The following is a 12,335-nucleotide window of genomic DNA, read 5'->3' on the forward strand; positions in this document are numbered from 1 at the left end:
ATAGTAGTGTTATTTCATTTGAAAATTCAGGACACTGGTGTACTTCTTGGTGATTATATAGTTTTGAAGCAATACCTAAGTCAATGTAAGTGTTTAAATATTTCAATTGAATTTAAATATATGTTTTAGTCTATAAAGTTTATTAAAATACAAAACTGAATTTTAATTTTAATAGATTGGTTTTTAATCCACTATGAGCTATTGCTGAATGCTTCACTCAGAAGTATAAATCATGGCAGAGTAGGCAGATGTGCATTAAACTTGCCTTTCAAAATAATATTGATCATTAGTAAATAAAAATTGCTTAAAACCTTAAGCTTGATGAACCTTAGGTTACAGTTAAGGATAGTAATACTGCATGATTTCTGTAGTGATTTAAGTAAATACAGAAGTTGTACAGTTTGGACTCAAATCTTTACCTTGTTATTCTGGTAGAGTGTGCTCTAAGGTACACAGTAACTAAAACTTTTTATTTTATCAATTTTGAATAGACCCTTCTGTTATACTCTAGGAAATCATAAAAGTCCTAAATTCATAAATATGCTTTGCCCTGGTCCTCCTACAGAGAATGAGAATGTTATGTACAGCGTTTAAGAAAGTGTTTGAAGTGCCTCATCAGTGCCTGCCTTCCAGATACCTCATGTGTCAGACCTGTAGATGCAACTGCAGTTTCTGTAGCATTTGTTAATTCACCTGAAAGCATGGCTTACAGATGTAAGCTGTGAGAGGGCCACAAGACAGCCTTTCCTACAGGTCTGGAGTCTTATTCTTACTGCTCTGAATATAACTGATCTTTAGGTAATACGGACTCAGGTGGTGGAGAATCTTACCAACCTTATTTTTAAGCCTTTTCTTACAAATATAGCTAAGACATACCTAGAAATCCGTAACTGATGCAAACTGTGAAATAAACCTTAAAAACTTGAAAGCTCACTTGCAAAAGAGACTACCTACCAGCATCCTTCCCCTCCCTTCCCTTCCCTTCCCTTCCCTTCCCTTCCCTTCCCTTCCCTTCCCTTCCCTTCCCTTTGTCTCTTTCTTTCTCTGTATCTGTCTATCCACATTTCCAATATTATTGTTGCCATGTAATATCCTCATCCTTCTGGTGAATGTAATGAAAAGAGAGACATTCCTCCTATGGAAAAACTAACAATTGCTGTGGTTGACAGTAGGAAACAGGGATTTGAAGTTGCATTTCATCTCCATGCCTGTTGCTTTCTTTAGGAGAAGTGAGATGGTTGCTAATGGTTTCACCTTTACCACTTGTTACATTTGCTGTAAGTCAGGCTGTGAGTGTTCCCTGAGCTTCTCCTTCTAGATCAAGAGTTTCTAGGTATGTCAGTCATGTTGCAGGCTCATTAGTGTCTGTGTGACATCCCTGAGGATACAGGAAATGGTGACACATTTCTCTTCTGAGAAAGAAGAGAACAGCCACAGCACACATTAGAAAGTAGCAAGATAGATCAATATCAGCTATGAAAGTTTCAGCTTTTTTGAATTGAAAGAATGTCTGGAAAATATTTTTAGTAGTGTATGAGTCTGGGAACCAGAATATGTCATAGTACCTAGGTGGCTTGCCTGACTGCCTTTCTCAGCCACTGCCATGAGAAGTGACTCTTGCCTTGTAACATGGAAACCCTGATTGAGTCCCTTTTCATCACAGCAGCAGTTGGATGTGTGCTACTGGGCATGCTCAGAATTGGGGGAGGAGCTAAAGAAAAAGTCCAAAAACCTCAAAAGCCCAAAAAATACTTTCTGCTTCTGTCAGTGCCTTCTGCTTACAAGCATTTGCAGTCTCTGGTTAACTGCCCAACTCTTATTTTCTTCTGGCTTCTCCTTCCTAGAATAATTGTCCTTCTAAATAGTCTTTCAGTGCCAATGATCTTCTCTTAGCAAATAGTTTGATGGAAGTTGGTGGTTGTATGTTAAGTTTCTCCTTTGCAGTGAAAAAAAAAAAAATAGTATATGTGAGACCATTAGCAGCTGCTGTTGTTGGAGGGGAGTTTCAGCTGCCCTCTTCAGGTATGGAGAACAAAGTTGCCCAGTTAGTCAGCTCTGCATGCCTTCAGGGTGATGGTGGTAGTCTGTAAAATTCTGTGTGCACCTAGTGTGAGGTCATATTCAGAAATATATACTTATATGTATAAGCCTTGTATTTCTTTGTCTTCTATTTTCCTTTTGAAAACCGTGGAAAGTAGTAAATCTAATAGAAGTTGGATATTCTGTACCTTTGTGGATACACTCACAGAATAGTATGTGTACTTGAACAAAAATAAGAGCATCCAAAAATTACATCAGAACAACGTAGCTTGTATAAATGTGTTAGTGTTGTTGTTCTTTGTTTACTGTGGCTGGGGACATTTCTCATATTTATGATGTGAAGGCAGAACAAGACTGTTCCTGTCCCAAGGGCTCACATCGCAAGAGAAGAGGCAAGGGGACACCATAAAGGGAAACACACTGGCAGTATGCACAACATTAGCAGCAGTGTAAAAGCAACCTTGAATCCCAGTTTTCCCATAAAGCTTGTGATTTTATTTAAGGTCTGTCTTTAAGAATTGATTTATTAACTTAGTTTTCATATGTTTTCATGTGTTTTCATTTGTCCACATGCGCAGTTGTGGAAAGAAACAAAATATGGAAATGTGACACTGAATAGATAAGTCACCATCGTGTGACAGACTGTCGTGATCTAATCCCAGCCAGCAACTAAGTACCACACAGCTGCTCGCTCACCTCCAGTGGAGAAGGAGAATCAGAGAAAAAGACAAGGAAACTCATGGGTTGAGATAAGAACAGTTTAAACACTGAACACAAATTAACAAAATATTGATGCTAATAGTACTGACAACACCAAGCCCTCCAAATTTTTGCTGTGTAATTGTAGGCCAGTCTTTTCATTTTGAAAAGAAAGGAGTTTACATGGTCATACCAACATCTCTTGGAACACTTGTGAGCAATTGAAGTTAAAACCATCTGATTTAGTTAAACTGGGACAAATTTTAGAAACAGGATCCAAAAGTGCTCTTAAAATGGATGAAGTTTGGATTAAAAGTCATCCAGGGTGGATTTATGAGGCAGGCTGTCAAAGTGTCCATATAGCTACAGGGTTTGGGTTATTTTCCCCATTATATTTTAATATTCAGTGGGCATAAAGTTTCATAGAAAACATAAAATCAAAACAATTTTATAGACCCTGATAGTAATTTTTGTTCCTCTTCAGAGCTCAAATTCTGCTGTCTTGCTTCTCCCCATATGTAGTTTTCCAGCCTTAAGATCTTAGCTCCAGCATCCATCTGAGAAGATAGGCCTTTCAACTGTCAAAGTACAATGACCATTTTCCTAACTTCACTCTTCCAGATACTTGGACATTTCTGTGTTCCTTACACAGGTGTTGTCTCAAAATTGGGGTTCTTCACCCCATGTGCAAAGAGCCGACCAATACACAGAGTCGAGATGCTTGTTTTTAACCTCTCATGTCTGCGCAGAGGTGGATGCTAGGTGGTAATTCCACAGAGCTGGCCCGCTCCAGCCAGCACAGGGTGGCATTTGACACATCCCGAGCAACTGTTGTCAGTGTTCTGACAGTCTGAGTCATCCTGGTTCTCATGGGTTCTGCCATGCCTCCTCTTCGGTTGAAGTCACAGTATCCTCCTTTTTACTGGTATGTTCAGTGGGGAGGGGGCTTTTCCTACCCAAGGGTGTGTTTTTTATTTATGCTCATTAGGATAGTTCACACATAGTGACCTTCCCTTTGGTTGCATTAGCAGTTCACTGCTCCTGTTAAGTACCTTGGTATTTCCTCCCTCCGATCTATGCTATTCTTCTCCTTCTAACTATCTACAGAGTTTGTGTAATACCCTTTGGTTTGGATTTTTTTTTGCATATCTCTAACAAATATCCCTTTGAGACTTAGAAAAATAATTCATATTTTAATTAAGTCTCAGTTGAAATCTCAATCCTTTGGAGGTTTCACAGTTTTCTCAAACTGTTCACAGGTTTCTTCTCATTGGCCTACATCTTGTTGAAATTTTTCCCTCTTTTTTTAGGAAAGTTTTCAGGATCCTTTTTTTCTTTCCTGAGTTCCCATTGTCATCATGGGTGAGGATCGTGACAGTACAGTTTGAACAATTATACTTGTGAACACTCTAGATCAGTATAGGCAAGTTCAGAATCCCAAGTACAATTCATTAGCCTATATAGTTCTTAGAGTGTCTTAGCTATAGTGCTCCCATTGGAACAGATGTCCATGGTCCTTCTGGGGGACCTTTTCGTGTAGCGGATCCAGGAGCTGATCCCGTTTATTTTTACTACTGTGCATGTAGTCAGCAGTACGAGATAAAGTCCTTTCCACTTTTCTTTCAGTGGATCATCTTTCCAGGTCCAGACATAAAACAGATTTCTGGGCTTGAAGTTATGTACTGGAAATTCCAGGGGAAGTGGATCTCACTGGTTGAGATACCTGTGTAAAGAGGATAATACCCATGAGAGAGATAACAAATGGTCTTTCAAGATTCCTTCACCTTCAATATGCATCTAGTCACTCTGATTATCTATTTTGTTAACAGAATATGGTTTTCTATATAATAGTTGAAAGGGGCTTATTTCTTCCCTCACATAAGGTGTGATCCTGATCTTCATTAACGCAGTCAGTAGCACGTCTACCTATTTAACCTGTGTTTCTTGGCATAATTTAGAAATTTGTATTTTAAGGACCTGATTCATCCTTTCTACCTTCCCACTCAACTGTGGTCTCCAAACGATTTGCAGGTCCTATTATATCTGAAGAAATTTAGATGCCTCCTGAGCTATTTCTGAAACAAAATGGGGTTCTTTGTCTGAGGATATACCTTCAAGAATTCCAAACCTAGGAGGTTTTTCTTTCAGTAAAACCTTAATTACTTCCCTAGCCCTGTTGTTATGACTGGGGGAAACCTCAGGCCATTCAGAAAATGTGTCCACCAAAACAAATAGGTGTTTATATTGTCCTCATTTTGGTAATTCAGAGAAATCTATTTGCCACTGGTCCCCAGGGGTTGTCCCTCTTTTTAATTCACCCACTGGAGGTTTCTTCGAAATTTTGGGATTGTTTGCACAGCAAGTTTGGCTTCTCTTTATTATTATGTCTGCACTTGTCTTCATTTTTGGCCCTATGGCATATCTCTTAATAATACTCATCTGACCCCATACGAGTTTCTTCCTGAGATTTTAAGGTCGTTCTCCATTATCTTGGATGTAGTTAACACCTGTTGGTCTGGGGTTACCCACCATCCTTCTTTATTTTTTGTACACTTCAGCTTTTCTGCCAGTTGACCTTATTTTTCTGAATATTGTGGAGGTTTGATCTCAAGCCTCTTGTTAGGTATGTGGGCTCCTATTACCAGTTCATATAAAGGAACTGGTTTTGCAGCCTGATCAGCCAATCTATTACTGTGTTATCAACCCCTGTCCCTTTTGATGGGCCCTACATTCTATTATCACCACTTCTTTTGGTTCTAATACTGCCCAAAGTAATTTTAAAATCTCTTGTCCATATTTTATATTGTTCTCCTGGGAGTTTAATAGGCCACACTCCTTCCAAATGGCTCCATGGGCATGTACAACCCCAAAGGCATACTTGCAATCTATATATATTTTGATTCGTTGGTCTTTTCCAATTTCAAGTGCTCTTGTAAGGGCAATTATTTTAGCTTTTTGCACTGAAGTATTTAGAGGCAAAGGTTTAGCCCCTTTCTCTTCCTATAGGTTGACAAATGCACATCCATTTTGGACAAAGCTGCTGCTATCTGTAGATTGTTCCAAGTCTACATTTTTCAATGGTTCGTGTCTCAGATCTGGCATGCTGACATAGACAGGTTCAATAGTTGCCAGACAGTCATGTTGTAAGGGTCCCCGTTCCACTATTGGCAATAGAGTAGCAGGGTTTAAGGTTGACACGACACTTAAAGTAACATCCTCCTGATTCATTAGTGTGGCTTGGTATTTAGCCAGTCAATTTAGAGAAATCCAGTTATGTCCTTTTTGGTTCAAAATAGCCACTACTGCACATGGGACCAATATTGTTATTGTTCATTCCAAAGCAAGCTTTCAGGCCCATACCATGGGAATTATCTGGTATAGCACAGCATTTGGAATATTCTCTTTGAATTCTTCTGATGTTCCATCTGTCAGCAAGCAGATCTGGGCTCTCCAGGCAGCTTCCGATGGGATGTGCCATTGTACAGCATTCTCAGAGAAGGTTACTTGTGCATGTAGTTTACATAGCAATTCCTACACCAACAGTAGTAGGGGACATTATAGCATATACAGAAACTCATGAATTAATGTGATGTTCCCAACCGTACATTCTACTGGTTGCGAAAGTGTCCTTAATATTCTTTTTCCTGATGCCCCAACAATAGGTATAGTCACTTTGCTTAGAGGTCCTCTACAACTAGTGATTACTAGTGAGTAGTCCTGCTGTATATTAAAAAATCTAGTTTCATTCCCCAGCTTAACTGGAACCAGGGGATCAGCTGGGGAGACTTTAATGTTTTCCCCTAGTCCTCTTCATTCATTGTTGGGTTCTCTAGCATAATGGAGGTAGAGGAGAAGCTGGCAACACAGATGCAGTGTCAGAAACTGAAAAAGTCTTTGACCTGTTATAGACTTTGTTAGTAACAACTAAAAACACCAGTGTCATCAGTAGTCTTCTCAGGGTAAATCCAAAACACAGCCTCACACTAGCTACTGTGAAGAAAATGAACTCTGTGCCAACTAAAACCAGCACAGCATTTCACCTCAGTTATGACATACTTTGGATGCTCTTTTTATCAGCTGCGAAACTGACATTCCCCCAACTCCATCAACTTTCTGTAGCTTTCTCCTTATATCCTGAGCCAGCTGCCTGATAAACAACATATGAAACACCCTCTGATTTGCCTCGTCATCCAGATTGAAATCTGTACATTTTCTAGCTACTCTGATACAAGAAAACTAGGGCTGAACCTGGAACCTGAAAGGAGAGGAGCACTTGAGGGTGAGAATGTGTTTGAAAGGACTCAGAAGGGGGACCCACTGTGAACAGCCTTTGGTCCTAGCAGTTAAAGTCTCGGATGGTGTGTGTGCAACTCCAAGGATGGTGTGAGTGCTCGAGTGCTCTCTCCTTTAACACTTATTTCATTAAATTTAGACACACTCTTAGGTTTAGTCACTCCATGTTGGATCCCATATAATATTAATTGTTGGTAGTGCTTTAAGTGAGGCCTTTCTCCACTCCTATTATAATCCCATTCTGGGTCCTCTTTAGTAGACAAAAATTTATTAGGATTATCTTGCCTATTTTTCCTTACCCCATTTTCTATTACCTTTTCAATGACCATTCTCTTTTCTTCTGCTGTAAAAAGTGCATTCAACAGAGATTGTACCTCTCCCCAGTTCAGCTCATGTGTTAACATTATAGTTTCTAACAAGTGGTGCCTTTTCTCAGGGTTTCCCCTGTAAGACCCAACAGACTGTTTCCAATTTAACAGATCAAAGGTAGTAAATGGAACATGTACAAAACCTGGCAACCCTTCAGGTTGCACTGCTCGTCTTAAACGAGCCTGAATAACTGGTTGAGTGTGCGCTCTGGTTTGATTGGAAATGGGGCTAAAATTTTCATTGCCCAGATGGGAATTAGAATCATATGGGGACTGTTCTGTGTTGTCTTTATTTGGAGGTGGGGCTGCTGGGACCAGTAATTGTACATCCTCCTGCTCTTCTCCCTCTGCGATTTTTCTGTCACTACAGCTGACAGAACGACCACTCTCCTGTCTCTTGACAGCCATATAAATCACCAAATCGTTGTCAATTTACATTTCTTACTAATACCAGGTCTCCTAGACAGTGACAATAAAAGCATCAACATACAGCACTTCATTCCATTTTTCCACTTGATGACGGAGTAGCATCAACTGTGATAGAGTGTTATAGTCCACTCATCCATTTTCTGGCCAGACTTCACCATCATCCAATTTGTAATTCAGCCATCATTGGTTAAAATATCTTTTGATCTTTTTTTAGTCATTGGATCACCTCCGAACTTATTCCAGTTTTTGAAAATACAACTCAAAGGTCTACAGGGAGGAAACCTGGATTGGCATATTCCCATTATAAACAAATACCTAAACTATTACCTGTTCACTAGCTGACCCCCTCCAGCCAGTAATCCTGTGTGCACACTCGGCTCTGACCCCTCTGGTCAATTAAGGCAACCTTTGCAGAGCATCTGCATGTGACTTTAACCTTCCACAGAAGCAATTACTTTTATAGTTAAGTTTTTTCTTACCAATCCAAGAATCTGCCCCTTTTTGCCCTGATGCAAATATCTCTGTTCAGGCATTGCACCTTTGAGTTGCTTGTAGCCCTGACTGGGAGAGAATTTGTAATACTCCTTGATCAGTGAAGCAGTGCACACTGGAGCTCTGTCAGGTTCAATCCGCTGCCAGGGATGGAATGACGATCTGGGCAAGGCAGTCCCACCTGGATCACCAGAATTGTCCCAAAATCAGAGTTCTTCCCCCCGTGTGCAAAGAGCCGACCAATACACAGAGTCGAGATGCTTGTTTTTAACCTCTCATGTCTGCGCAGAGGTGGGTGCTAGGTGGTAATTCCACAGAGCTGGCCCGCTCCAGCCAGCACAGGGTGGCATTTGACACATCCCGAGCAACTGTTGTCAGTGTTCTGACAGTCTGAGTCATCCTGGTTCCCATGGGTTCTGCCATGCCTCCTCTTCGGTTGAAGTCACAGTATCCTCCTTTTTACTGGTATGTTCAGTGGGGAGGGGGCTTTTCCCTACCCGATGGTGTGTTTTTTATTTATGCTCATTAGGATAGTTCACACAAAGTGACCTTCTCTTTGATTGTATCAGCAGTTCACTGCTCCTGTTAAGTACCTTGGTATTTCCTCCCTAGGCAGTTATTCTGCTCCTTCCCCAAGGCCATGTCCTGCTATCTACAGAGTTTGTGCAGTACCCTTTGTTTATTTTTTTTGCATATCTCTAACACAGGGTGAGGGGGAAAGAGCAAAGATGACAAATCCTGTTTTTGCTTTGCCATCTTTAAATCTCAGGTTAACTTACTTTGCTGAGGTTATAAACAAAATGCCAAAAATATGTATTTTCTTCATGGGAAGCATGGCTAAACTTGTATCTTTCTGCTATTCTAGAGCAATCCCTTGCCCTGGAATAAAAGGAATCTGTGTAGACTGTTGATTATGATAGTAAAGGTAGCAGTGCTTCCCCAGCTAAGCAAATTATTTAACCACCTTCTGACATTATTCTTCGGGAAACCTAAGAATAACAACAGTAATAAGTACTTTTTGTCTAGTTGCCATGGCACAGTGAGTTGGATCATGTTAAGCTTCGTCTGCTGCCTAATGCAATGTAACATAGGAGATAAGATAAATCAAATGGGTGACACTATTGGACTTGAAAGATGATAGCTCTTGTAAAGCAACAGATGTGAGAATATGTCAATGCAGCAGGTTTCAGATGTTTATTGAAGTCTTGGATCTTTGAAACCCAACAAATGCATATTTTAAGTGCATTTAAGTGAAACAAGTGAGTACAAATACAGCAGTATGCTTATTACTGGCAAAGCTGTTGCCTGAAACAGAACTCAGCTGAATTTTATGTTTTCTTTGTGTGTTCAATTCGTTTTTCATTTCTGCAAGTGCTTCCTGGGGACATTGGCTTGAACTTCAAAGCATACAGCTGCGAATGCTTTAGTAATTATTGTGGTAGCTAGACTCAGAATTTTTGGTTATAGTACTTCAGTAGTGCCTACCAAAGATCATTTTAAAGTTTGGGGAGCTAGGATTTGTAATATGGATTCAAAGATGTAGTATGCAAAAAATATTTTTTATTGTTTTCAAGATTGTAATAAAAAGTTTATTTAGGTCAATTTTAAGGAAGGTTTTAATTTGTGTTTCTTCCTTGTATTTCTTTCAACTGCTTGTTCATTTTGAATGCCTATAACAATTCACTGTGTGATTCATTACTTGAGCCTTTGAAAAGTTCCTCTAATTATCTTTCAGTAAATAAGCATGAAGTTTGTAAGGGTTCTAACCAATAAGGAAGCCTATGAAGTTGTGAATTTTGTCTTGTGGTAAAGCTGTGGTCTTTTTTCTTTTGCTTTATTTGCTTTATGAAGGCAGAATGCTCAATTCTCAGTCAGTATGTAGTTTAAATAAGTTTTCTTTTTTTAATCCTTTGGATGGCATTGTGAATTAATTTTTTTTTTAAATATAGGCCAAAAAATGGTTCAACAGCAAGTTTTTGGGGTTTTTTTTTGGTTGGTTGGTTGGTTTGGTTTGGTGTTTTGTTTTGTTTTGGGTTTTTTTTTCTGATAGCTGAAAAAGGGTGGAAACACCTTTAATTATTAAAATAACATGGTCTTCCCATACAAGATGTCTATTCTATAAAAATATGCATTTTCTTGAAGTTTACTAATATATTGTTATATTAGTTTAAAATTAGAAGTAGCTTCTTCTAGAAATTTGTCGTCTCAATCAGTTTTTTGTGTGTGTTCTCAACAGCAGAATAACAAGCTGTGAAGAACAAACTTGCCTTTATGAAGGGGGTGTGTCCCCATTAGTTTCTGGATTTGTTTTCCATTAATTTTAATTGTGTAGGAAGTTTTCCGAGTCTGGTAAGATAGTGTTATGGACATTTGGGTACCTGCCTGTAATTTTGGATTTCTTTGGATTTCTTTTCAGTTTAACCTCCGTAAATACTTATGAGTTTTAGAGTTCTTCGCACTTTGTCAGATTATTAAAATGCTTCTCTAATGTACCTTCCTCAATAATTGACATATATTCCGGATTTGAAATTAATGTTGCAGTTAATATCTGATTAAAAAAAATATCATGAAATGTGTTTGGGTTTTGTTCTAGATACTGAGAAACCAAGAACACAAACCTAGAACAAAAATGTAATTAACTTTCTTTCTCTGTGTAGCCCACTGTTTGTGAACGGGAGCTCTGTGTATTTGCCTTCCAAACATTAGGAGTGATGAACGAAGCTGCTGACGAAATTGCAACTGGGGCTCAGGTAGAATTATCTAATGCTTATTACATGTCAGATTTTCTGTAGTATGCTAAGTCTTTTCAATGTCTTCCAGTATTTATTTTGACTTGTATTCCCCATGTTTGTACTGTGTGGTAAGTATTACTTGTTTGTCCACTCTTGTAGCTGTAAATACACTGGTTTATACATGGTGTTTTCAAACAGTACTAATGAGGTGCTTCCATTGCTTTTGCTTCCACTTTTTTGCTTCCATGTAATTAGAGTAACCCTGTTTTCTTGTTTTGTTGTATTCAGTTAGGTCACCTGGGTTGTTAATAAAGGCAGACATTGTCATTTGGAGATAATTCCCATTTATTTTCACCTAATGAGCCATTACTACTCTCATGCAATTAATAAGCTACTTCCTGTTCATGGTGTTGGGATGCAGCTATTCACTGAGCATCCGTTGTTTTGATCATTAAATAACAGTGGGAAAGTCCTTACTGATGTTACTACATAGGGTTTTTTCTCTCTTCTCAAGGATCAGGAATCTAATATAAACTTGCCTCCTGACTAAGTTCATCACCATTTAACCTTAAATTACAATGAATTCAAAAGCTAAAAGATCTTTCGTTTAAGATCCTTTTGAGATCTAAAGTTAAAAGTTTACACATCTTACTAAAGTGCATTCCTCTGTGCATTCCTAGACATATTTATGTAGCAAGCAACGTGTTGTTTTTTTTTAAAGAGCAAACATTAAGTTCAGTTAAGTTTAACTAGCAGTAGTGAGTCTAGCCACTGGAAATAACCTGTTTGGCTAAGTGCCTGAATACCGCCTATGGGCATGTCCTCAAAGGAAGAAGCTTGCAGCATTGTACACCAGCTTCTTCACTTGAGAATATGATTGGAGGATCTGAACATCAGCTCTTCATCTGATGACTGAAGTGCATTAGATGGCTATATTTGCAACATCTAGCATACCAAATGCAGGGATACCTGTATAAGCTTGTAAGAAATGGAGAGAGGTGTGCTGATGAAGCCCCACCTCTTCTTCAGCCTCAAGTCCTCCAAAGACCTCAGCTATGTGTTTCTGGGGAGATAAGTTTTCTGGGTTTTAATTCAGACACTTACATAGTGTATTACACATACATTTAGAATCACAGAACCATAGAACAGTTTGGGTTGGACAGCATCTCTAAAAGTCATCAAGTCCTATCCCTCCTGCAATCAGTATGGACATCTTCAACTAGAACAGGTTGCTCAGAACTGGTGCAAACCAACATTGACTATTTCCAGGGATGGGGTATCC

The 12,335-nt window shown here is 39.0% G+C and overlaps 1 protein-coding gene across 1 annotated transcript in view; it reads left to right on the plus strand.

Moving 5' to 3' along the window:
• Nucleotides 1-11,603, plus strand: part of LOC104513920 (poly [ADP-ribose] polymerase 8-like) — a gene marked incomplete at its 5' end in the record, with an annotated part of 28,128 nt that extends 16,525 nt beyond the window's left edge. The window contains 2 exon segments of the mRNA XM_010157423.1: nt 10,979-11,071; nt 11,568-11,603. Coding sequence (XP_010155725.1) covers nt 10,979-11,071; nt 11,568-11,603 — 129 coding nt within the window.
• Nucleotides 11,604-12,335: the final 732 nt, after the last annotated feature.

Source organism: Eurypyga helias, unplaced genomic scaffold, assembly GCF_000690775.1.
Source record: "Eurypyga helias isolate BGI_N326 unplaced genomic scaffold, ASM69077v1 scaffold5938, whole genome shotgun sequence".
NCBI classification, from domain to species: domain Eukaryota; kingdom Metazoa; phylum Chordata; class Aves; order Eurypygiformes; family Eurypygidae; genus Eurypyga; species Eurypyga helias.